We start from the raw sequence: 27,143 nt of genomic DNA, 5'->3' as shown, positions 1-27,143 counted from the left end.
CTGGGCGGGGCATAGAGGCGGTAAGAAGACTTGCGGCGGGCCGCTTCGGCTTCTTCTCCGGCCTGCTTTCCCTGTGGGTTCACGCGCGTTCGGCCGGCCACCATGGGGAAGCGAGACAATCGCGTGGTGAGTATTCGGTAGGGAAAACGGTGGAGTGAGGCGGGGGCCGGACGGCAGGCGAGCGAGCGGAAGCCGTCGCCCGTCGCGGCGGGGCTGGCGGCCGCGTCGCACTTGGGGCCCCGAGACCCCGCGCCGTGCGGTGCGCGTGCGCCTTGCTGGTCCTCAGCGTCGTGCTCTGCGGGCCCTGGGCCTGCCGCTCCGCCGCGGTAAGGGCTGAGAGCACGGAACCGGAGCCGGCGCCGTCTGTGCAGAGAGGCCCAGACCCAGCGCAGCCCAACCGCGGGAATGGGGGTGGGGTGCGGGAATGATGGCTTTGGGGTGCTCTAGACTCCTGTGCCCTCGGAAGTTAGTGACTTCTGAACCCAAGTTTCTACCTGTGGGAATGGGGGGACCTCCTTAGTCACAGTTTGACCACAAAGGCAACTGCCCAACTGAACGTGCGGGTACCTATAAAAATCGGCCTGGGAAATGATAGTGTTCGCCACCCCGTCTTTAAAACAACAAAAACGTCCGTTTTAGTGCCTTGTGATTCCGTCATGGAAGCTTGGTGGTCGCGAATCTTGCTTGCACTGTTCAGGAGTGTACTTTCCTCCTGGCTTCAGGACGAGACCACGCGTTAACTGGATCATAGGATAGTGTTGAAATGCTCTATGTGCTTGGGCATCCTAAGTTCGACCTAGTGCTTGGGTTCTTTTAGTGTCCTCTCAGGTAGAAATCACCTCACCAGGAATGGAGACAGTTTTGCTTTGTTGTTATTAATGATGCTGTCGTGATTTTAAAGATTATAGGATTGCTTACAGACATTATAGTTTCTTACTGAAATCCAGACTGTTTCATTTTACTGGAAAGTTTCATTTATATATTCCTCAAGTCATTTTCAAAACATAAAAATTAGTTTCGTTTACTGGAGCGTTTTGACAGCTCTGTACTGTTCTGTTGTCATCCCACAATATGTTCTGGTAGCATTTTGTTTGTACTTCAAAGATTCTAAGACTGAAAACATTTTTTCAAAAGGTGGGAGTTGTAGATGTAAGGGAGATCTGAGACATAGAGGGCAGGGCAAGGATGCTTAAACTTGACCATAACTTGTATCATTTGGTATTTGGTTCAGTACCTCATGGATCTGGATCCCTCCCCTCTCCCCAGAGTCTCACTTTAATAAGGCTTTTAACCCACACATCCTATATATCCTGGTTCCACACACACACAGCTTCTCCATTATCAACATCCTCCACTGTAGAGATACAGGTGAACTGACTATGTTTCAGGAAAACAGGATCCCATCCTGTGATACTGTGCATAGTGTGTCTTTGGACACATTAATAATGATACCACCCATTATGATGCACTGTCACCACTTTTTTTTTTTTTTTTTTTTTTTTTTTTGGTTCTTTTTTTCGGAGCTGGGGACCGAACACTGTCACCACTTTGAAAGCTCTGTTTCAGTCTCACCTGTCCCTCAATCCACCACAATCACTGGTCTCTTTACTAGCTCCATAGTTTTTCCAGAACTAGATTTTGAGTGTCTGCCTCTGAAAATACTAGCTGTTGTTCTTCTCTAGAAATTGTCTGAGAGGCAATCCAGTTCTTTTTCTTACATTGATTATGCCCTCATGGTTTTAAAGATTGCAGGATTGGCAGTTAAAAAAATCAACCAAACCTTTAGGGGACTGGAGTAATGCTTGGAGGGTAGGAGCACAGGTTCCCTCCCTCCCTTCCTTTCTATTAATGTTTGCTTGCTTGCTTGCTTGTTTTGAGGAAGGGTCTCTGTGTTTGGTTCCAACTGACCTGGAACTTTGTAGACTAGGCTGTCCTGTGCCTGCCTCTGTCTCTGGAGTACTGGGATTAAAAACAAGAGCCACCAGACCTAGTATGTGCTGCTCTTGCAGAGGACTGAACTTGCATTCCCAGCACCCACATCAGCCCTCTGTAATCCCAGCTCTAGGAGAGCCAGTGCCCACTTCTGATATCTGTGACCATTCACATGGACACAGGGACACACAGATACAAATTAAAATCAGAAAGTCCCCTTAGATCTCATGATGAACAGTTGTTTTGGTTTTATTCATATTTATTTATTTTGTGTGTATGTGTGCACACCTACCACAGTGAACCAGCAAGAAACTTCCAGGGACTTTTCTTTTTTTTTTTTTTTTTTTTTTGGGTCTTTTTTTTCGGAGCTGGGGACCGAACCCAGGGCCTTGTGCTTCCTAGGCAAGCGCTCTACCACTGAGCTAAATCCCCAGCCCCGGGACTTTTCTTTTACCGTGTAGATTACCAGGATCAAACTCAGGTCATCAGGCTGGGTATAAAAGTGTTTTGGTGAGTTGAGCCATCTTTCTCTCTCCTGAATGGTAATTTTTATTTTGTTCTGTAGTGGAGTTTGTTTTGTTACAGCCTTTGAAGCTACTGAGAACCAAACTTGAGTCCTTTAGAAGTATGTACTTTGACCCATGTGCCATCTCTCCAGCCCTTCTTAGAGAAGCTTTGGGTTCACAGAAAAGTTGAATAGAAAGGATAGAGAGTTCTGTGCCTGTGTGAAAGCTTGCCTACTTGCATTCACACACATGGGTAGTCTCCTGTTACCAGTATCTGGCAAGACCCAGGGTACTGTTGTTACAGTCCTACATTGTTTGACACATGGTGTTCCAGGATCACAGATTACATTATGAATTTTTTTTTTCCTTAAGAGGCTTTTTTAGCTGGCCATTTTAGTACTTGGTGTCTGTAAAGGACTGAAGCCCACAGTGCCTTTGTACCTGTTGTTTTCTGGATGCTCGCTTCATATTCTTGATAGTATGAGTTACAATAACAAATCATTTTCTTTTACTTGAACTCATGCAGAAGTTTGGAGCCACAGACATGAATAATATGAATGTGTGACTTAGAAAGTCAAAGTATTTGTTTTTGTAATTTCTATTACATTTTAACTTTTGTACGTGTGTGTGGGGAGGGGGATTGTGCAGTGTACCAGGAGACAATTTTCCAGAGTCAGTACTCTCTGTCCACTGTGTGGGTCCCAGAGAACAAACCCAGGCCTTCAGGCTTGGAAGCACATGCCTTTACTCACTGAGGCATCTCTCCCCCAGGGTTGCAGTATTTAAAATGATCAAGGTGAGTGAGTGCAATGGCCTAGTGATTAAGAGCACTGGCTGTTCTTCCATAGGGCACAGATTTGTTTCCCAGCGCCTGATGGCAGCTCACAGCCTCTTAATAATTCTTTTCCAGAACATTTTTAGCCCTTTTCTGATCTCCCTTGGCACAAGGCACCAGAGGCCAAAAGAGGGTGTAAGATTTCCTGGAATAGGAATTACAGCCAGTTAAGAGCTACCCTTTTGGGAAATAGAGGTTTGGGGAACTGAACCAAGATCCTTTGCAAGAAAAGCAAATGCTCTTACCTGCGAAGCCATCTCCCCAGCCCTTAGTGTTCTTTTGTAGTGGATTCACTTAATCTTTAGCATATATACTCCTGAAGAGGACCAGGATTTGGTTCCTAGTACTGACATCAGATGGTCCACAACCATCTCTAACTGTAGCTTCAAGAGGTCTAACGCTGTCTTCTGTCCTCTACAAGCTTCTGCACTTGAGTGCATGTACTCTCAAACACACACAATCAAAAATAAATATTTACAAAAATAAAGTAGTTGAGGGGAGTATCTCCTCATTTTGGTGTACATGTATGTTCATATTTTGTTATTTACTCAAATGCTGTTGTTTTTTTTTTTTTTTGCAACGGTGTTTTTTGTTTGTTTGTTTTTTTCCTTCTCTCCAGAACCTTGGAAGTCTTTCCAAATCACAAAAACTATAGATCTACTTTTCAGTGACTACATAATACTTCATTTAGGGGCACACGAGTATATTTCATGAATCCTAATTTGATGATGGTTCAGGTGTTTTCATTTTTTGCTATTGTGGTAATTTAGTTGGGATGGTCTTTTTCTATAGTTGCACTCTTTGGAAATAATTTTAGGGTTTGTTTTTTGTTTTTTGTTTTTCCAGATCTGGGGACCGAACCCAGGGCCTTCCGCTTGCTAGGCAAGCGCTCTACCACTGAGCTAAATCCCCAACCCCTATAAGTTTACAGTTTTAAACTTAAAATGTTTACCATTAGGTACTACTAAAATGACTGCAGTTAAGAGTATTTCGTGCTCTTGCAGAGAACCTGGGTTTAGTTCCCAGTACTCAAAACTCACAAATACTTGTAACTCCGTTTCCAAGGATCTGATGTCCTTTTCTGGCCTTCAGTGACACCTTTGCACATGGTGCATACACAAGCAGATTCATACACCTAAATTTAAAAAATGTCGGGGTTCGGGATTTAGTTCAGTGGTAAGGCCCTGGGTTCGGTCTTCAGCTCCGAAAAAAAAAAGTCATGATATATATTTGCCATACTGTTTTTTTACAAATGTTGGGTTTAGTTTTTGTGGTGTGAATCAGCAGCATCATTAGTGAGCTGACAATTCTGTTATTTGAGAGTATAGTTTATATAAAAACAAAATAACCAAAGTTCTGGGATTGGGAGATGACTTAGGAAAGTGCTTGCCATGCAAGCCTGAGGACTTAGTCCCCAGAACCCATGTAAAAAAGCCAAGTACAGTGGTGTGCATCTTTAATCTTAGAATGGTGTGGGTTAGAGACAGGAGGATCTCAGCCTTGCTAGCCAGCTAGTCTAGTTAAATTCTTGAGTTCCAGGCTCAGTGAGAGACCCAATCTCAAAAAGGTGGAGAGCATTTGAGGAATGCACCACGTGTCAGCCTGTGGTTACACAAGTGCACACAGTGTCTCTGTATTTTGCATTGGGTTTGATACTCATATATTTTCTTGATTCTTTAAATATCCCTAACATTAGGAAATTCTAATATTCCTTCCTACTTGTAAGAAACTTCCCTTAGAGATTTGTGGTCATCCAAGTAATTAGGCAGTATTGTTTTAGTGGTGATTTTGTATTGTTTACTCTGCCAGAAAATCTGCAAGTCTGTCACATTTGTTAGATAGGTAGAAATGTTGGTCATTTTTACAAGTTTTGTTATAAAGTCCAACAAATGTTAAATAGTAAGAGAGGCCTTAAAATTAACCTACGAGTAGTTTCCTTTAGGCTAAGTTTTTTTTTTTATATAAAGTTATTTATTTACTTTGCATCCTGATCACAGGTTCTCCTTTCCCTCCATCTTCCTCCTCCCCTTCTCCTCAGAAAAGAGGCCTCCCATGGATATGAACCAGCCTTGACATACAAAGTTGCAGTAAGACTATTGAGGCTAGACAAAAGAACCCAGATAGCAGAAAGGGATCCAAAGGCAGGCAACAGACTGGAAAACAGCCTCTGCTCCTTTTTTTTTCTTCTTTTAGATTTATTTATTTATTATATATAAGTACACACTGTAGCTGTCTTCAGATACACCAGAAGAGGGCATCGGATCTCTTTACAGATGGTTGTGAGCCACTGGGAATTGAACTCATAACCTCTGGAAGAGCAGTCGGGTGCTCTTAACCGCTGAGCCATCTCTCCAGCCCCCTCTGCTCCTTCTTTAGAAGACCCAGCTGCACAACCACTACATATGTGCAGAGGGCCTAGGTCCTTCCCGTACATGCTCTCTGGTTGGCAGCTCAGCCTCTATGAGCCTGTGAGTCCACGTTAGTTGATTTTGTAGGCTTTCCTGTGGTGTCCTTGACCCTCTGACTCCTTCAATCCTTCCTCCCCTTCTTCCATAGAATTTCCCAAGCTCCGCTTAATGTTTGGCTGTGGGTCTCTGTATCTGTTTTCATTATTTCCTGGGTGAAACCTCTCTGATGACAGTTATGTTAGGCTCCTGTCTGCTAGTATAGCAGAATAACATTAATAGTGTCAGGGGTGCCCTCCTACTCATGGCATGGGTCTCAACTGGACCAGTCATTGGTTGGCCCTTCCCTCAAATTCTGCTCCACCTTTTTTTTCTCCATCTTTATTAAATTGGGTATTTCTTATTTACATTTCAATTGTTATTCCCTTTCCCAGTTTCCAGGCCAACATCCTCTTAATCCCTCCCCCTCCCCTTCTTTAGAAGTGTTCCCCTCCCCATCCTCCCCCCATTGCCACCCTCCCCCCAAGAATCCCGTTCACTGGGGTTCAGCCTTGGCAGGACCAAGGGCTTCCCCTTCCACTGGTGCTCTTACTAGGATATTCAATGCTACCTATGAGGTCAGAGTCCAGGGTCAGTCCATGTATAGTCTTTGGGTAGTGGCTTAGTCCCTGGAAGCTCTGGTTGCTTGGCATTGTTGTACATATGGGGTCTCGAGCCCCTTCAAGCTCTTCCAGTTCTTTCTCTGATTCCTTCAACGGGGGACCTATTCTCAGTTCAGTGGTTTGCTGCTGGCATTCGCCTCTGTATTTGCTGTATTCTGGCTGTGTCTCTCAGGAGCGATCTACATCCGGCTCCTGTCGGTCTGCACTTCTTTGCTTCATCCATCTAATCTAGTTTGGTGGCTGTACATGTATGGGCCACATGTGGGGCAGGCTCTGAATGGATGTTCCTTCAGCCTCTGTTCTAAACTTTGCCTCCCTATCCCCTGCCAAGGGTATTCTTGTTCCCCTTTTAGAGAAGGAGTGAAGCGTTCACATTTTGGTCATCCGTCTTGAGTTTCATGTGTTCTGTGCATTTAGGGTAATTCGTCTGTTCCATCTTTTAACCCCTGCACATCTTATAGGCAGAACAGCAGAGCAGATTGTAGGTCAAAGGTTTTATGACTGGATTGGTGTCCCTGTCCCTCCGTTAGAAGTCTTGCCTCTCTTACAGGAGATGGCTGGTTCAGTCTCCATATTCACTATAACAAGGACTCTTAGCTAGAGTCACCCTCAAAGATTCCTGGGAGTTTCCATAGTCCTAGGTTTCTAGCTTGTCCCAGGGGTATGCTCCCATCCAGCTCTCCTAGTACTGTCTCCCTCCATACGCCCTTATCATCCCTCCTGCTCCATCCATGGCCCATCCCCCACCCAGTCTCCAGTCCTCCCCCTCCATTTACCCCCATATCTAGTCTATTTCCCTTCTCACTGAGATTCAATCTCCCCCACCCCTCGAGCCCTCCTTCTAATGTAGCCTCTCGAGGCTCATGAGTGAATTGTAGAATGAATGGGTTTTCTTTACAACTAATGTCCACTTACCTGTGAGTACATTCCATGTTTGTCTTTCTGGGTCTGGCTTACCTCATTCAGGATGGGCTTCTCTAGTTCCGTCTATTTGCCTGCAAATTTCATGATGCTGTTTTTAATAACTGAGTAATATTCATGTGTAAATGTACCACATTTTCTTTACTCATTCTTTGGTTGAGGGATGTCTGGGTTGTTTCCAGTTCCTGGCTATTACGAATAAAGCTGCTGTGAACATACTGGAGCATGTGTCCTTGTGGTATAGTGAAGCATCTTTTGGGTATATGCTGAGGAGTGGTGTAGTTGGGTCTTGAGGTCAATCTATTTCCAGTTTTCTGAGAAACTACCAAATTGATTTCCAAAGAATTATAGAAGTTTGCTTTCAAATTGGGACTAGAGGGGTGTCACCCTTGCTCCACATCCTCATCAGCCTGAGCTGTGGCTTGAGTTCTCGAGCCATTCTGACATGTGTGAGATGAAACCTGAGTTGTTGTGATTTGCATTTCCCTGGTGACAAGGATGTTGACCTTTTTTTAAAAGTGTTTCTTGAGCTTTAGAGATTCGTTTGCAGAATTGTCTGTTTAGCTCTGTACCCCATCTTTTAATTAGGTTATTTGGTTTGTTGATGTCTTGTTTCTTGACTCCTTTATGTATATTTTGCGTGTCAGCCCTCTGTCAGATACAGGGTTGGTGAACCACTCTGTAGTTGCTGTTTTGTTCTTTTCATGGTGTCCTTTGCCTTAGAGACGCTTTTCCGTTTCAAAGGTCCCATTTTATTAGTTGTGATCTTAGTGATTGAGCCATTGGTGTTCTGTTCATGAACTGTCTCCTGTAGCAGTGTGTTCATGGTGTATGATGTTTTTGATGTGTTCTTGGATTGTTTGTGAATATTTTGTTAGTATTTTTACGTCAGTGTTCATAAGGAGTTTGGTCTTAATTCTCTTTCTTGGTTGAGTCTTTGTGTGGTATTAGGGTGACTGTGGCCTCATAATTGAGTTTGTCAGTTTTCCTTCTATTTTGTAAAATAATTTCAAGAGTATTGGAATTAGCTCTTCTTTGAAGGTGTAGTAGAATTCTGCACTAAAACCATCTGGCCCTGGGCCTTTTTTTTGTTGGAAGACTTTTAATGACTGCTTCTATTTCTTTAGAGGTTTAGATCTATTTAGATTGTCTTGGTTTAGCTTTGGTAAGTTAAGTGTTATGTACCAAGAAAATGATTTATTTTGTTTATATTTTTCAGTTTTGTGGAGTTCAGGTTTTTGAGCTAAGAACTCCTGAATCTTTGGATGTCCGTGGTGTCTGGTGTCGTGCCCTCCTTTTCATTTCAGATTTTGTTCATTTCAAACTGTCTCTGCCTTTTAAGTTAGTTTGGCTAAGGGTTTGGTTTGTCTGTCTTGTTGGTTTTCTCAACCAAGTCTTTTGTTTCATTAATTCTTTGTATTGCTTTCTTTGTTTCTAATTTATTGACTTTATTCTGAGTTCCATTATTTTCTGTTATCTACTACTTTTCGGTGTGTTTGCTTCTTTTTGTTCTAGAGCTTTCAGGTTTGTTTAGCCTAAGTTTTTATCATTTAGATAGAGGGGAGAAAGAAGAGTTTATCAACTTGAATTAAACTTGGGAAAAGTGAATATGAGGTTGAAACTGAGTCAAGTATGGTGGTGCATGGTTGTAATCATCAGGTGAGGCAGGGTCACTCAGAGTCAGGACAGCCTACAGCTGCTTAGGGAGAGCCTGCCTCAAAACAAGCAGATCTACATCTACAGCAGATTTTAGGAAATCAACATCTCTGCCAGAAACCATCACTAAACACAAATCTATTGCTTTATTTTGTGTCAGTGTTTTTGGATGAGGGCTCTGAACTGTGTGTTTATCTTACTATAGTAACTGTAAAATACAGAGAGAGCATCTTTTTTTTTTTAATTATTGATTTCTTATGCATGGTATAGGATGTAGCTCAGCTGGTAGAGTGCATGTCTAGCAGGTACAAAGCCTTAGTGTGATTCCCAGCACCATGTAAAATTAGATCTGGTACATGTCCATGATCTCGTTACTCAGAAAGTAGAGATGGGGTATCAGGATCAGATCCTGGGTCATCTCCCCATCTCTGAGCACATTTTGTTCTTATGTAAACATATACTCTTGGGTATTTCATCCAGCTGCCTCTGTTGAGCATTTCAGTTGGTGTGAGGTGGAGGCTGATATCTTGTTTTACATATTATGACATTTACTTTTTTTTTTTTTTTTTTTTTTTTTTTTTTTTTTGAGACAGGTTTCACTGTCTTTGGCCTGGACTTGGTATTGTAGACCAGACTGGCCTTGGACTCACAGATATCCTCCTGCCTCTTCCACAGTTTAAACTCCTGGGATTAAAGAGTACTAACAGTAGCCATTTTAGAGCATAGTTGAATGCCATTAGCTACATTCACAGTTCTACAACCACCTGTCCATTTCCAAAATTGTCATAATCCCTAGTAAGCTGTGTCTAATGAAACAATATCTCTCTAGTTTCTCTAGCTAATAAGCTCAGTTCTGTCTTCTGTCTTTATGGATTTGCTTCTTACAGATGTTCCCAGAGGTGGAGCTGTGAAGCTGTCCTGTTGAATTTGTCTTACCTCAGTTAGACCCATCTGGATACAGTATTAGAATTTGGGTCTTTAGAAATCGGGTGGGGTATTGTTTTGAGCCGTCGTGGACACTGATGTGCCATTAAAGTCTGCTTTGCATTGTTTGGGTATGTGTGGTACCTAGACATGGTGATTGGAGGTTCATGTGGTGATTCTATGCGTAACTTTTTGAAAAACAACCAAGTTATTTTCTACAACAGCTATTCCATTTTATTCTCTCACTAACAGTGTACAAAGAGCCCCGATGTCTTCCAACAGCCCTTGTGATTTTCTAGTTTTTGGTAGAGCCTTCCTAGTAATACTGAACATTCTTACCTGTGTTTTTGGCCATTGTCAGTGTAACTTTGGAGGAATGTCTATTTTAAGTCCTTACAGGTGGTTTTTTCATTCTGCAAATTGTTGTCTTTTATTTGTCTGGTAATGTCCTTCCCCTGCACATTTTTAATTTGGGGGGAGTCTAGAGAAAATGGCTTAGGTGTTAAGAGCACTGGCTGTTCTTGTAGAGGGTCTGGGTTTGATTCTGGCAGTGACTCAAGATGATCTGTAACTCCATTTCCAGAGGATCCGATACCCTTTTATGATCTCCACAGGCACTGTATGTACTCAGTGCACAGACAGACATACAGGCAAAATATCCATACACATTTTAAGTTTTTAAGAATTATTTTGGGTTTTGGTTTTGTTTTGAGATAAGTATCATGTAGCTACTCCTTACCTTCCTTCCTACAGCTCCAGAGTACTAGAATTGTAGGTATGTGTCACTTTGGCCACATTTTATGAAGTCTTCATTTTTGTTATTGATTGTCATTTAATTTTGAAGTTAATTTGGGAATAAAGTTGCCATCAGTATGACATAGTACTTCCTGGAATAGGAGAATTAACAGTAAGTTAGCTCATTTTACTTTCTTTAGTAGTAAACATGGTGTGATCACCCTCATGGGTTACTGAGTTTTAGAAAAAGTTACCCTCAAGGCTTCAGTAGGTGAAAGGATCATTATTCATCAGCTGTCTGGTAAAGTTCAGCAACATGTGTTATATGGAATAACTACTTACCCACTAACATTTATGGATATCGATTCATTTATAATACTACTACTAGATATAAGTGACTTTTCATAGTGGCTATTTTAATGGAATTAATTCTTGTTCTTTCCTCAAGGCCTACATGAATCCAATAGCAATGGCTCGGTCAAGGGGTCCAATCCAGTCTTCAGGACCAACAATCCAGGATTATCTGAATCGACCAAGGCCTACCTGGTATTTCTCAGTTTACCTGTTTATAAGTTTAACCTTGCTGCCTTTATTGAGCACTTGACAGATAACAAGTGATTTTTACTGATTTTTGAGAGTTTCAACCATAAGTATTGTGTTTATATAATTTCCATTCTTCTCTCTCCCGCCTCCAGTTCTCTGTTTTCCCTTCCTACACCTTCTCTAATTTGGGACTTCTTTGATATTGTTAAACATATATGCACCCTATTGAATTGCATTCATTTTGTGTTGCTCATATGCACATGTGTTCAAGGCTGTCCACGTTGGGGGATGACCTTTCAAGAAGTTCATTTCATCCCTAAGGAAAACTGACTCATACTCATTTTCTACCCCCACCCCTGGGATATCTATAGCATCTTCATTCAGTTGGCTTGTCATCTACTGTTTTCATTATGCAGATCTCTAAATTGTGGTGATTTCATGGGTGCAGCTTCCCTGTCATGTCTAGAAAACACTACTGTCTCTCAATGGACATCCTGGTCCTTCGACTCTTAAAATCTTTCTGCTACTCTGTGGGATGCCATACAGGTGTAGGCAGGTACAAGATAGAACGAGGATGGGTGGGATAGAAGTTTTAGAGAGAGGAGGAGACTGGAGCGAGGGGGGAGGAGCAGCAGAGAGAACGTGGAGGTGGATGTGAAGGTTCCTCTCTGCACATTTACACGTTGTGAGTGTTCTTAAGGAATGGATGTGTACAGGGCTCTGTATGTCTAGATGAGCAAATTATATCTGATCAATTGGATCAGAGGTTGTTGTGTTTTGTGTTCTTTCATGTGGCGATTTAAGTTTAAGAGAGTATGTAGTGACTGGAGACACTGGGCAGCCATGGGATTGGGATGTGTGTGTCTGGCATGGTGGCAACCTGCCTTTGGAACTAGATGGGTAGAGAGATTGTTGCCAGACTCAGAGAGATGGGATGGAACAAAGTGGGTGAGACGCTTTGCTGAGATGAAGATTTCTACCAGATATCTTAGGGCAGGCACTACAGTGCCGGATCTAGTGCGGGATGAAAAACAGCATTTTGTATAATGTTACAGCAACACAACTCTTCTGTAATTGTCCCTGAGCCTTAAGTGTAGAGGTTACATGGTAGATGCACCAGCTTGGGGTGGGCACCCATGGGCACTTACTCTCTGTGTTCTGACTAGTTGAGGGTCTTTGTAGTGTTGTTGCAGAGAAAACTTCTCTACTGAGGGAAGAGCGACCCTTATCTGGATATAAGGGTACATATTTAGAATGCAGTTAGAAATTTTATTGGATAAATGGCGGTCCTCAGCTCTCCTCCAGAGTCTGTGACCTCATCAGCCACAAGTTTTTGGCTATGTTTGCAGTATTATGAATTCCCCCTACATGGGTCTTAAGTCCAGTTAGACATCTGGTGGCTACCTCCAAGCTAAAGGTGCACTTTGTACCAGTGGCAATATGCCCTCTGCTTAGGATCCATGGGCTTTACCACTGCCTTTGCTCCCTTGGGAGCTTGCGTAGCACCTTCAGATACTGTGAGAGCCAGCCCCCAGAAAGGAGGCTCCCAGGTCAGTCCCAGCTCAGTACCTCCAAGTCCTGTGTTTTCAGTATATAATCTGTATATGATATATGCAGGTTTCCAGTATATAATCTGTGGCTCCTTCAGGTAGCATTATCACGCCCTTTTTTATGTTGTTTGTTTCCTTGTTTTTTGAGTTTCTTTGTATATCTGGATATTGATCCTCTATGAAAAGTACAGCTGACAGATTCTTGGTGAGCTTTTTCATTCAGTTGTTTCCTCTGCTCTGCAGATATGCAACAGCATGTTTGTTGATCGTTGGTCTTAATTCCTGGACAAAGAGTCTGTTCAGAACACCGTTTTTTGTTCCTGTATTGTAAGCCACAGCCTATGCTTTCTTGTAGCAGTTTTAGGTTTCTGGCTTCACATTGAGGTCTTTGATTCATCTAGAGGTAATTTTTCGTCAGGGTAATCTATTAAAGTAACATTTAGCATGTGCTTGGTTTTGAATATGTGATTCACATGAGTAAACAGAATAGACATTTGAGAACTGGCACAACTAAAAAGCACTCAGAGGAAAACTTTCTTGTCCTCTCTTCCCTACCCTCTAAAATGTCTTGCTACCCTTATATGCAGGCACCTGGAGTCGATGCTCATCATGTTATAGGGAGTCCTTGCAGCTCACTGTCCACCTCCTCTCACGTGGTTAAGTCTTGTTCTTAACCACTGCAACATTCCAGAAATGTTCCCACATAAAGTGCTGCTTTGGCTTTAATATGAGAAGAGGAATGGAATTGAAAGGGAAAATGTTCAAACAGGCCTTTTTAAAACAACCCATAGGTTGCGTAATTCATAAAGCATTCACAGGAGTCTTGGCAGATAATCTTGCTAATGGCAACCAAAGGTACTGTTGAAGAGGCCAGGCAAGGTTTCAAGGCTCTTCCTAATAGAATCACACAAGGCACATGTAAGTCCCAGCAGAGTTATGATAGCACATGCTGGACACTGCCAGCCCAGTGGGCAGTTATCTCTGGCATTTTCTTGCCCAAGATTGTATTGTTGGTCAGTCAGCCTCTGCTGTTACATACTCAAACTTCACATTCCTGGAATAAAGAAGACATCAGCCTAAACTGTACTGTATCTTCACACACAGAGAGTTTAGGCAAAATTAGCTGCTCTTAATGAGAGCAGCTTAATGAATGGTAAGATCTCTCCAAAATCCCAGTTCCAGGATGCCCATCTTAGGACAGTGGTCCTAAAAGGTAGGCTGTTTCAAGCCTTCTGCCTACATGTCAAGTTTTTTATATCATGGATCTTACTAGCAGAATGTAGCAGTTGAATAAGATAGAGTTGACTTGGTTCATCTTAAAGCTTAAAGTTTGTGGTCTGAGATGTCTTACTGTCTTAGAACTTCAGTAATGCTATAGAGTGAAGTACCTGTTAGGTTGTTCTGAGAGTCGATCAAAATATTTAAGCAATCTAGATTTAAACGAGGAGTGATTAGTATCACCCAGTGGGCTTTATTATGGTGATTTACATGATTGCAAACTGCCAATATGAAAGGGAGTCTTAGAATATTAAAATAATATTTACAGACTGTTCTGTTTCTATTCATCCACTTACATTGTATATATCACTCTACTCCTAAGGGAGGAAGTGAAGGAGCAGCTGGAAAAGAAAAAGAAGGGCTCCAAGGCTTTGGCTGAGTTTGAAGAGAAAATGAATGAGGTTGGTAAATAGCATTTCGTAAAGAAATAGACTGATCTTTTCCGTATAATAAAAATGAAACCTATGTTAACTGTTTTACTTTAATAAGCCAAGAGTTTGATCATTGTACTTTAGTAATTAAGGGGCTCTATATTTTATGAATGTTACTGTTAAATATTTAGAGGCAGGTTTGTTAGTAAATGAATACTTTCTAATAAAGATAAAAGAAGGACTCAGTAAAGGCACTTGCTTGAAGTGAAAGCCTGGTGATCTGAGTTTGGTCTTCAGAACTACCTAAACATGGAAGGAGAGAGCTACCTCCACACATAGACCGCAGCACAGTACACCCATGCCCACCCACTACAAACATACTTTTTTTTATTAAATGTTTTTTTAAAGCCCAGGTGTTGTTGCACACACCTTTAATCCCAGCATTCAGGGCTGGAGAGATAGCTCAGAGGTTAAGAGCACCAACTGCTCTTCCAGAGGTCCTGAGTTCAATTCCCAGGAACCACATGGTGGCTCACAACCATCTGTCATGAGATCTGATACCCTCTGGTATGTCTAAAGACAGCTACAGTGTACTTATACATAATAATAAATAAAATCTTTTAAAAAAAATCCCAGCATTCAGAAGGTGGAGGAAGATGGATAGCTGAGTTCGAGGATAACCTGGTCTACAAAGCACGTTCCAGGATGGCCAGGGCTACACAGAGAAACCACATCTTACACAGACATGTCCACAAGTGAAAATAAGTACATCTCTTGTTTAAAAACAGGAAGCTGAGATAAGCAAGTGGAAAGGGAATGGTAACTTACAATTGTGTCTTTGAACCTTCTTGCAGAATTGGAAGAAAGAACTAGAAAAACATAGAGAAAAACTATTAAGTGGAAATGAGAGCTCATCCAAAAAGCGACAGGTAACGCCACTTAGTTTACTGTCATTCTTCCATTGGTTCATAATGCTGTATTAATAAATTCATTTGAGAGTCACATCCACTTACTCAGGCTTGTGTTTTCTTTCATTTAGAAAAAGAAAAAAGAAAAGAAGAAATCTGGTAGGGTGAGCAAAAGTTTTCTATTGTCTAAATGTTACAGCTAGGGCCTATGAGACAGTAAGAACGATTGATTTCCCTGTGCGCTAAAACTGACTTAGACTGCAGATGCGTCAGGCAGCCCACAGGTCCTTTGGCTGGGATGGGTGACATGAAAGAAGTGTTAGTGTCCTCTACCCTAGGAGTGTCTCTGCCGCTACTGCTGCTGCTGCCGCCGCCGCTGCCGCCGCCGCTGCTGCTGCTGCAGAGGACAGTGCTGCTCATTGCTGCACATGTTGTTGCTTTGTTGAGCTTTTGTGGGAGGGAAATGGCTTTGATATTTTAGTTTCTAAATCCTGTGAATATGGCATCTGTTTCTTAGACACTAGATTGATTTCACTAAGTGCTTGAGAGACTTAGTAAAAGAAACCAATTCCTGCATCTCACAAGCTTTAATTGTTTTGTGCTTGGTCAAGTATTCATCTTCTTCTTCATCGAGCTCTGATTCTTCCAGCAGTTCTTCAGATTCTGAGGAGGAGGTAAGATTTGCTGTGATGGTTGTGAAGTAATTTACCTCCTTGATTGTCAGAGGGGCAGGTGCTCCTACACATGTTGATTTTTTATTTCAATTAATTGTTCATAACTTAAGTATCCATATATGAATGACATGAGATGTTTAGATATTGATGTATATTTTTTAAGTTTGCTTTATTCACTGAAAATAATTTTTTTTAATTCTAAAATGTTGTTGGCTCATTGCTTAGAATTACATGCCTATAATTCAGATCACTTGACACTTTAAATAGAAAGTGAATAGTGGTATATGTTATAAATATAAATTGAGGAAATTTTATGTTTATAAGCTGGCCCTTTCATTATGCTCTGGTCATTACTACATTTATATTAGTTAAACGGATTAATTAAATTCTGGAACAGAAAGCAAATGCTTGTAAAAATGTTTTGTGTAGGATAAAAAGCAAACAAAAAGAAGGAAGAAAAAGAAGAGCCATTGCCATAAGTCTCCGGAGACCTCCGTGTCGGATTCAGACTCAGACAGCAAGGTGAGACTCAGCCCTGGACTGCTGAGAGCAAAAACAGCCATTTTCCTGTCTGCTTTTCCTGTCTAGCGCTTCAGTTAGAAAGCACATTTGATTTCATTTTTGGATTTTTGAGACAGAGTTTTTCTCTGTATAGACCTAGATCAGGCTGGCCTCAAAGTCACTGAGATCCAACCTGCCTTCCTGTGCAGCCTGAGTGCTGGCACTAAAGGGGTGCACTAGCACCACCACTCCCAGCCACATTTGACTTTTGTACTTTGAGGTTCTGCACCAGTCGACAGGTGTATTTAATATTGTACATGTAGCATCTTTTTATCCTTTATTCTTCATATGCATGTTTGTATGATTCCATGATAGTGTTTCCTTTGTTTGTAAAATAATATTTGCAATTCTAGGTTAAAAAAAAAAAAGCTGATTACCTTTGATAACTAGCCCAGTATGTTTTCCTTTTTACCTAAATTTGTTCTGTACTAACTAGAAGTCAAGTACAGTTGACTCAACTCTCATTGAACAGTCTTTTAAAAAGTGTGAAGTGGTTTAGAAAAGTGTTGACTGTAGTTGCCAGACTGTCGTCAGTGGCATACAGTACCAGCACCTTACTTAGTTACACTTGTTTATTCCCTGGGAGAAATGTGCTAGAGAGCTTGCCTGGTAGTCACAAGAGAGGCTGTGGGTTCAATCTTCAATACCAATGAAAGAGAGAAAGGACACCATGGAACACTGGGGCTTCAGGAAACTAAGGATCCTATTCTGGTTTCTAAAAGAGCTCCACTCACCCTGGGAAGATTTCTTGTGTAGAAAGTACTCAGTGACTGTTGGTAATCTCTTGAGTCTTTAATCATTGCAGTCTGATGATTGTGATAGCTAGCGTAGTGTTCATGAGAAGCCTGCTGTGTGGTAGGATCTGTGTAGGCCCGTGATGGTTAATTCATTTAGTCCTTTCAGCACATGTACGAAGTTGTTTTTAATACAGATTTTAATCACTAGAACTAAGGGAATAACATAAAATTCTTGATAAGGATGGTAGGCTAGTCAGATTGGTGGATAGCAGAAAACCATGTGGATTATAGACCCCCCATGCACATGGCCACCAGAGACAAAGACAGTGGCATAAATCCCTATTTTAAAATAAACACATGGGTATTGTTTTTAGGAGAGCTTAGGTTGTTGTTGTTTTTGGTTCTTTTTTTTCGGAGCTGGGGACCGAACCCAGGGTCTTGCGCTTCCTAGGTAAGCGCTCTACCACTGAGCTAAATCCCCAGCCCCTCAGGAACTTAGGTTTTATTCAGTGAATAAAATGCTAATACTGAAGTAAATTAGTCATGAATCAAATAACTTTTGGGAGGGCTATACTTAACACTGTATTTTCTACATTTAAAAGTTATGCATATTTGTTTAGGATGGTTCAAAAAAGAAAAAGAAGTCAAAGGATATAACTGAAAGAGAAAAGGTAACTATTTTTACATTGCCTTAAGGTAGGCTGTCGTGCAGCACTTAATGACTTTAAGAGATGAACAGCGATGGGTCACTTTTCACAATAAGGGGTTTCTTTTCTTATGGCATGTCATAGTAATGTAATGAACTTATTTATTTATGAGACGGGGCTCACTGAGGTGTCCAGGCTAGCCTCATATTCCTGGGATCTTCCTCAGCAGTTGGGCTGTCTACATGATTCCCACTGTGACTTCTCTATTATTAATGCTGATTGATATATATTAACTGATAGAAGTAGAAATGTGGTTATTTCTGATAGTCAAAGTCATTATAAAATAATGGTTGCTTTCATGTTTGAGAAAAGTCTATGTGCAACTAAAACTTTTTAATACATAGTAAAAATCTGAAACAGCTGTGTTATGATTTTTTTTTAATAAACTGCACAGCAGTGACGAGCACTTTTTTTTTTTTTTTTTTGGAGCTGGGGACTGAACCCAGGGCCTTGCGCTTCCTAGGCAAGCGCTTTACCGCTGAGCTAAATCCCCAACCCCTTGTGTTATGATTTTTAAATATTTGAAAGTATGACATACAGAATCTCGTACATACACACAGACACACATCCTCAGAACAGCCATCCTCAGACTGGCTGGAATTAATAAATGGTTTACATTTGTTTCTGACTGTTTTCTGTTTTAAAATTGCTACTCCTTCCGAAGCAGCTCAAATTGACATGCATGCTTCTTAGTCACATTTAGCACCTAAATATATGTCTTCATAGTAACATTTGGTGTTGTGGTTTTTCAAAATAGTGGCAAGTTCTGGGACTAGCTTTTATTCAGGGTTACTATTGACATCCTTGATGTTTTCAAGTTTATTTCTTTTGCTTACAATAGTCCATTTACTTATTTCTTTAGATTATTCTCATTTTTCTTCTTTTGTTTTGTTTTTTGAGAGGGGGTTTCTCCATGTCACCCTAGCTGTCCTAGAACTCACTTTGTAGACCAGGCTGGCCTGGAACTCAAAGAGATTCGACTGCCTCTGCCTCCCAAGTGCTGGGATTAAAGGTGTGTGCCACCACTGCCCAGCATATTTTCCCTCTCTAAGATTTATAGATATATTTATCTGTATGTCTGCATGAGTTTGTGTGCACCGTGTATAGTCAGGTGTATGCCTGTGGAGGCCAGAAGAGGATACAGCATCTCCTGGAACTGGAGTGGAGTTGCTTGTTATGGGAGTGGAAACTGAGCGTGGTCCTCTGCGTGAGCAGTGAATGCTCTGAACCACTGAGCCATCTCTAGCCACCAGTTATTTATAGATCTCAGTGGTGCAGACTGTTGCAATGCATATTTCTTCCTTAACTTTAAAGATCTTATTTATTTTTATGTGTTTAAGTATATTGCTTATATGTGTGCATATGTACTATGTACATGCCTGGTGCCCAAGATGGCCAGAAGCGGGCATTAGATACTCATTACTGGAATTGCTGGCAGTTGTAAGCCACCATGTAGATGCAGCAAACTGAACCTGGGTCTTCACACTAGCAGCAACTTAATCACTGAGCTCTCTCTGGCTCTATTCAGTGCATGAGTCTTAACTATTTTTGCTCCTATGTGTTATTCTTAATTTTTTCATGCATATCTAAGACTATAATTTCTAGGTTCTCAGAAGGTAGATATATTTAATTTTCAATTTACATTTCTGAATTGTTGGCTGTACTAGTTGTTTGCATAATTTTTAGTTCTTAAAATGTCTACTTAAGTCTCTAAGTACATTATAAAAGAATTTTACTGTGTGTATATATGCACATGCATCTGTGCACATGGTATGGGGGAATGATGCTGTGTACTGTGCTGTATATGTAGATCAGAAAACAGCTTTGTGAAATGGGTTCTCTGCTTCTACCTTTATGTGAGTTCTGGTGGTCGTTATGTTCTGAGCCATTTTGCTGTCCCAGAATTAAGATGTTTTCAAAATGAGATATAGGATTTAGGGGTTGGGGATTTAGCTTAGTGGTAGAGCGCTTGCCTAGCAAGCACAAGGCCCTGGGTTCGGTCCCCAGCTCCGAAAAAAAAAAAAAAAAAAAAAAAAAAAAAAAGAAAAGAGATTGGAGATATAGGAGTTAGAGAGATGGCTTAGTGGTTAAGCGTATTTGCTTTTCTTCCATAGGACCTGAGGTTCACAGCACCCACATTGCGTGACTAACAAGTACCTACAACTCCAGCTACAGGGAATCTGACTCTTTTGACTTCCATGGATACCTTCCATGGGCATGCGCACACACATACACATACATATACATACACATGCGTAAAAATAAATCTTTTAAAAATATAATACTCTAAATATATCAAAGTTATTATACAGACATCCTTTTAAATCATAACAGGTTATTACCCACTGATTTTCTTTTCTGATGAACCTGAGTAGAAACAAAAGGATTAAAATACCTAAATCTCCCACCATCTTGATTTCTTATGACCTAAAAATTGCATCTGTTAATTTAAGGAAAGGCATTATTTTCTAAAGTAGTGGTTCTCAGTCTTCCTAATACTGTTACCCTTTAGTTCAGTTCCTCATGTTGTGGTGACCCCCAGCCATAAAATTATTTTCAATGCTACTTCATAACTGTAGTTTTGCTGTTAAAAATTATAATATAAATATTTGTGTTTTCTGAAGACCCCCCTCCCCAAAAGGGTTGCAACCCACAAGTTGAGAATACTGATCTGAGTGGATATGTAGTTGCTTCAATTTATTAAATAAAAGCATTGCTGTAGTAGAATTAAAAACAAATTCTGGGGTTGGGGATTTGGCTCGGTGGTAGAGCGCTTGCCTAGCAAGCACAAGGCCCTGGGTTCGATCCCCAGCTCCGAAAAAAAAAAATTCTGGTAAAGTCATCATTTGCAAAAAATTCTAAATTTAAAAAATGGGTGATTTGTAATAATTAGAAGAATTATTAAATGTACCTTAAAGCATAAGGTTTGGGGCTTGTGTCATGGTGCAGATTTGACAGTCTGAATTGAATCCTTGAGTCCCACCAAGTCGCAGGAGAGAGTAGACGTCCAGCGTTGGCTCTCTGACTGCTGCACATGCACATGTGCTGACAGGTAGACACACACAGGACATAAACTTTTCAGTGTGGAAACGAACCGTAAAGTTTACTTGGCATAGTATTATTTCATCAGGATACATCTATTTATTTTTGTAGGACACTAAAGGACTCAGCAAAAAGAGAAAGATGTATGAGGATAAACCTTTGTCATCTGAGTCATTGTCAGAGTCAGACTGTGGAGAGGTGAGTGAAAAAGAAAGGAGTAAGTGTTAAAGTTCCTCCAGAAGATATCACATGCTGTCAACTTGATAATTAACCAGGCTTTTGTATGCTTTTCCAATGTCATATGAGATCCAGTCATGGTTAAAGACAAAAGAAGGACTATGTGTGCTCTCTGTCTTTAGTCTTAAACGCACTGTTTGGCCATTGCCAAAGGAGATGCTTTCCTGAGTCTTGCCTCTCTGGTCTCCTGGCTTTTGGCATCTATCTTGCCCAGCTTTCTGTCTGTCTACTCTGTCCCTTAGCTCGCTTCTCTCTCATATTTGTACCTTCCTTGTTTGTTTGTGCCAGTCTCCTTGTTACTTCTTTGGTTTTTGCCTGTGACAGTGGCCCTGAGACCTGTCACACCTGCTACCTCATCTGCCTAGTCATTGTTGGTTTTACACTCTTTGAAATGCGACTCATAGCTAATGTAAACTAGATACACTAACTGTCCCCTAGTAGAAGAAACCAAAGTAAATAGCAGTGTATAATCTGACAAGACTGTGTTTGATGGTGTGAGAGAGAGCTTGAGTTTGATAAGCTCAGAAGATTAAAACCTCCAGTTCAGGCTGGATGGCACCTCACAGGTGGCCTTTGGAAATCTCTGCCATCAGTCATGTTCCAGAATGTACACAAAATCTAGACAAGCTCTCAGAGAGCTGCCACCCAATTGCAAGCAGTGTCTACTCTGTCTGTTCCTTCAATCCTTAGTCTCCCTTAGATCGACATGCCATGTTCATGTGTTTGTGTCATGTATTCAGCATGTAGGTATCTAACAGGCATGCCACACAACTGAATGCTTAGGCAGTTTTTATCTTTTAGGACTGCTATGTTTAACATTTATCCAGTATACAATAAGGAAAGCTTAACAAAATATCATATATTTGTACTTAACATTTAATATGCGTGGACTTTTGCCAACTTTGAATTTAATTTCAGTCTAGTGCACCAGGCTTTAATAGATCAGAAGATAATACAAATGATATAGTTGTTACAAAGATTTGACCCACTGCTCCATATGGAGTACAATGTACGTGTTTGGCAGTATAGAACACTGATAGTATTAAACTAAAGCTAAGATTCAGGTACTGTCTGCCTTATACTTTTCTCAGCTCCCACTGGTTGGTTTTGATGCTAAAAGGCAGTGAGTGCAAAGGAAATTCTTAGAGACATTTAAAATCTTAAGTTATAGTTGTTGCTTTTTTATTTTTGAAACTTTATTGATACATAACAGGAGTCATAAAAATGTGATTTTATAATCAAAATTTTCTACATATGACTTGGACATATAATATATATTAGGTATAAGATTAAAATGCACTAAGTACAAATTCCATGTTTGTCTTCTGTTCACAAAAGGTGCAAGCGAAAAAGAAGAAAAGCGGTGAAGAGCGAGAGAGAACAACAGCAAGTATCTTGTGTTTTTATAGACAACAGCAGGCCCACTTGCTCCAATGAAACATTGACTCAGTGACGGGGAGATATGGTGTCTATCACCCGTCTTACTGGATAGGAGTTGGCTTAGGAAGGGAAGCAAGCATCCCTAGGCCCCTTGCAGTATCTTACTGTAAAAAATAGTTCAGAGCTGGGCAGAGCCATGCACATCTTTATTCCTAAGACTTGGGAGGCAGAGGGAGAGGCAGGTGAATCTCTGTGAGTTCAAGACTAACCTGGTCTACAGAATAAGTTCTAGGACAGGCAAGAGCTACACAGTGAGACCCTATCTTGGGGGGTGGGGGGGAGAAATAGACGTTCAGGGGGCTGATGAATTGGCTCAGAGTGTATAGGAGCTTTCTGACAACCTAAGTTTGATCTCTAAGATACTAGTTGTCCTCTAACCTCCATGTGTACTATAGCACACATAGACACGCAAAATAAATAAAGATAGAATTAGAAAATGATATGATTTATAAATTTAAATACACCCTACATATACTCCAACTTTTATCTGACTTTAAGTTTTATTTTTCCCTGTCCGAGTGTTTGCCTGAGGATGGGTGTGTGTGTGTGTGTGTGTGTGTGTGTGTGTGTGTGTGTGTGTGTGTGTGTGTGTGTGTGTGTGTCAGTCGTGGGGTGCAGAAAAGCAAAGGATCCTCTGGGACTGGAGGTTTCCTATAGGTGCTAGGAGCTGAGTCTAAATCCTTTGCAGGAATAGCAAGTGCTCTTAACCACTGATCCAAATCTCCAGCCCCTATTTAACTTTCTTAAGCTAAAATAAAATAGGTGATTACCTCAGTCTTCTGAAAGAGATTTTTTACAGGTCAGCCAAACCTTGAATAATAAAAGGCTTCTAAAAATATTAGCTGCAATGAGAAATATACTAGAAGTGGCAACATGGAATGGGTAACTAATTACCAAATTACTTAAAAAAACAACCCTGCCATTATGCAAATTGATAGATAGGAAGGGAAAGAAGAGGGTTTAAAAAAGGGGGGATGTATATGAATGAGAAGCCAAAAAAAAAAAAAAAAGAAAGAAAATAGCTGATAACCTTCAGAGAGTAGTACAGACCATATCTGTGAAGTATTGTAAGGCTCCTCTGTCTACGTGTAGGAAGTGGCCTTTGAAGGCACTTTCCTAAGGAGAAGTAAAAGAAAAAATGAGCACATTTTCATTCGTAGATCCTGGTTAACCATTTCCTAGAACTTTATAGCTCTTAATGTAAGGGCTGCCTCTGGAACACCAGCTTCACCTGGGTATACATGATTCTGAATCACTTTTTATATTTTGTGAGTGGGAAAATAATTTTGGACTGTAGTTTTGATTGATTAATTAGAAAAACATTTGGCTAGGTCTAGCATAGACTTTAGCACTCATGTTCTTTATAGTGCTGTCTGTTACCAGCATCTCCACTAGGCACAGTCTAGTTCTTGAAGATACAGTACAGTATGAGATAGGTAGAAGTGTATATGTGGAGAATGGAGTAGCTAAAGACCCATGGTCCTGTGGATGAAACTCAGTGGGAGTGTGCGTGTGCTGGGTGCTTCCTGGGCCAGCACCACAGTAAGAAAGTGCTCCAAGTGAAGATCTTGGCTTTCTCTGTGTAATTATGTTTAAGTGCATGCTTTTAAATAGAAAGCCCTCGGGGGCTGGCTGTTCCCTGGTGATAGAGTATTCGCCATGCACGGAGCTGTGGCTCCATCTTCAACAGTACCTCCAAGCGGGCAAGCTTCAAGATTCTTCTGTAGCAGTGGCAGGCGGGAGGGAACTCTGCCTTCCTTACCTGGACTCTAGCCTCTTGAAATTTTGCCTTCTGCAACAGATGCATCCAGAGGACTTAGAGCTCAGCAAAATCCAGCACCCTTTAAGCCACTAACACTTGGAATACTTTTCCTAGGCAGCAATTTCCCTGTAAAAAGGAGGCATTTGGTTGGATGTTGTGATGTGTGCCTGTAATCCTAGCACTGGGTTCAAGGTCATCCTTGGTGACATCGTATTCAAGACCAGCCTAGACTGTATGAATCCCTATCTCCAAAAAGAAAAAACCCACTAATATAATGTTCCAACTTAAACCTATTGTGTCCTTAAAAACCTGCCATCTCAACAAAGCAGGTGTGTCCTGCTGCGTGTCTTTCCTTTATCAGAGCTAGAGCTGTAGTTAGTTCCTTTTCCTTGAAATGTGGTAATTGGTAGCATGATCCAGTAGTCTTTTCTGTAGAAGTTTCTGTTGGGAGCTGCTAATATGCCATTGACTCAAGAGTTATTTCCCTGTCTTTGAGACCCAGAGAGAACTCCTTGTCCCCATAGTTGTGGTTGTTGAGGCTTTTCTGGAAAGTGCTAGCCAGTGTGCTTGCTTGTGTGGTTTATAGTAAGGAGCTGAGATGTAGAAATGATGGATGGTGTTCTTAATCGGCATGGTTTTCAGTGGGCACAGTAATAACACCCGCTATGGTACTGTCTTTACAGGACAAAGCTAAAAAGAGAAGGAAGCATAAGAAACACAGCAAGAAGAAGAAAAAGAAGGCTGCCAGTTCAAGCTCAGACTCGCCGTAGCATCCAGAAGACCAGGGTCCTTACAGAGTGCAATGTCAAAGGAGCTCTCAACTGTGAAGATTATGACTTACTTAGTAACGTGCATGAATCCCCTTGTTTTTAGACTTGTCCTGGACTAGTCAGTAGTCACTTGGATTCCGCTGTGTGAAGGGCCATGAATGTTGCCTGCTGCTTGAACACCTTTTCCTCTTCCAGTGCTTGGTGACTCTGGGAGATAGTACTTTGCAGTCATACTAGTGGTTAAGATATTTGGAATAAAGCTAATATTTTTTACTAGAAGTACTTAAGAATAAATCAACAGGAACTGAATCTGGATCCATCTTTTAAGATGTAACCAGAAATAACGAGATGACTCTAGTAAAGATTTTCAAAGTAGGGATTTCATTAATATTTCAAAATCCTTACTCTGTAGATAAGTATATTTTAATTTTTCCCCACGTATGCTTTGATTTACTTGGGGAAGGAGCTTTTAAAGAGGGGGTGGTTTGCTATCTCTTTAGCTACCAGAACAGCGTGCCTTTGATCTCACACATCCTACTTTTGTGGACACAGTAGCCATGCTTCCTGGGAGGACAGAGCTGGGCACGGTCAGTCCTGCCCTGACTGAGGTTAATGACATCCTTAGACTTTGTCGTATGCTGCTTGGAATGAACCAGAGGTACCCGGCCCTTTGCAGCATGAGAAAGCCCCCAAAGCTCTGGAATTACCTCCACATCAATAATAACTGAATGTTTTTAGGGTTACGTTGTGTTGCGTCATTTGAATTCATTTTGACTACACTTTGGCTTTGGAGAGGGATGGTTTAGTAGACACTGGTACTTTCTGAGCTTGACAGCTGACAGTTGTAAAGCGCATGTGTTACACAAGTTTTAACCAGTCAGGAGATTTCTACGTAGCCAGTGATAGACACTTCATGTTTTGTATAAACTTTGTTTAGGCTGCAGTGTTTAGCTTTTAACTAACTCTTGCTGTCTTAAGTTCATAACTATGTTTAATGGCACACTTTCAAGATATTTAGCATGTAAAAAGCAGGACTTTTGGTTTTTGTTTTTAACGGCTTCATATTGAAGCTGAGACTTACCACAAACAAGTTGAGTGGCAGGCCTGGTATGCTGTATCTTGTTACATAAAGCTATTGCCAGAATCTTAGTAAACACTTGTTTTAAAAGTTTGTTGTCTTTGTACATCAATAACAGGTTATGACATGTTACTTATGTGAGAATTACATTAACTCCTCCTGTGTGGTGTTTCCTACGATTTTGTGCTTCGTGTCTGCTGAATGATTAGGAGTGTTAAAAGGACTTGATAAGTCACTTTCATTGTACACTTATACAATCAGGTTGTGAAATAGAACAGTGCACAGTTGTGCCAGTCCCAGAGGCTGTGCTGATTAAAGTGGGGGATGCACAGAACATTTTGGCAGGAGAAGAGGCAGAGTAAACAGCTCTTTCACTTAGAGTAGCTGTGCTCTTACCTCCCTTTGGGTTACAGGTAGTTACAAAAGTAACTGCACCCTTTTGTTTTGTTTCTGTTTTTTTTTTTTTTAAACAGGCTTTCTCTGTTTAGCCCAGGCTGTCCTGGAACTTGCTCTATAGACCAGGCTAGCCTTGAACTCAGAGGTCTGCCTGCCGCATCTGCCTCTTTAGTGCTGGCACTAAATGCATGCGCCACCACTGCCCAGCTACCCTCAGGCTTTTAGTGATAAAAACAGCATGTTTCTTAGGAGGTCCCTTACATTCTCCTGCTTAAAGATAATATAAGATATAAAAGGTTTGAGGGATATATTATATCACCCCTCCCCCCAATTTTTTTTTTCAAAATTGATGCTTATGCAAATGCTTAAAAAGCTTGTTGGGTCATTTGATTGTCACCTTTCCTGAATGTATAAGGGCAGGTTATGGGCTTTTCTAGAGTGTGACAGCCACAGCCTGTAGGAAGCAGCTGTTTGTTAGAACAGATGGAAAATGGGTGATTTGATGGGAGGTTG

General features: G+C 41.0%; 1 protein-coding gene across 10 annotated transcripts; it reads left to right on the top strand.

Moving 5' to 3' along the window:
• Fam133b (family with sequence similarity 133, member B) lies at nt 1-26,324 on the top strand. Of its 10 annotated transcripts, none has more exons than NM_001024799.2 (11): nt 1-126; nt 11,025-11,122; nt 14,270-14,348; nt 15,173-15,247; nt 15,358-15,390; nt 15,838-15,900; nt 16,330-16,422; nt 17,819-17,869; nt 21,059-21,145; nt 22,523-22,570; nt 25,070-26,324. In NM_001024799.2, the coding sequence occupies exons 1-11, from the start codon at nt 103-105 to the stop codon at nt 25,154-25,156; spliced, it is 738 nt and encodes a 245-aa protein (NP_001019970.1). In that variant the 5' UTR covers nt 1-102; the 3' UTR covers nt 25,157-26,324. The 10 variants fall into 10 exon arrangements, with proteins under 10 accessions (NP_001019970.1, XP_087514096.1, XP_087514102.1 ...); XM_087657970.1 differs by having other exon boundaries at nt 12-126; nt 15,879-15,900; XM_087657976.1 differs by having other exon boundaries at nt 12-126; nt 15,879-15,900; nt 22,523-22,574.
• Nucleotides 26,325-27,143: the final 819 nt, after the last annotated feature.

This window comes from Rattus norvegicus, chromosome 4, assembly GCF_021556685.1.
Source record: "Rattus norvegicus strain SHRSP/BbbUtx chromosome 4, alternate assembly SHRSP_T2T, whole genome shotgun sequence".
Lineage (NCBI taxonomy): Eukaryota > Metazoa > Chordata > Mammalia > Rodentia > Muridae > Rattus > Rattus norvegicus.
This window is presented reverse-complemented; position numbering and strand designations above follow the sequence as displayed.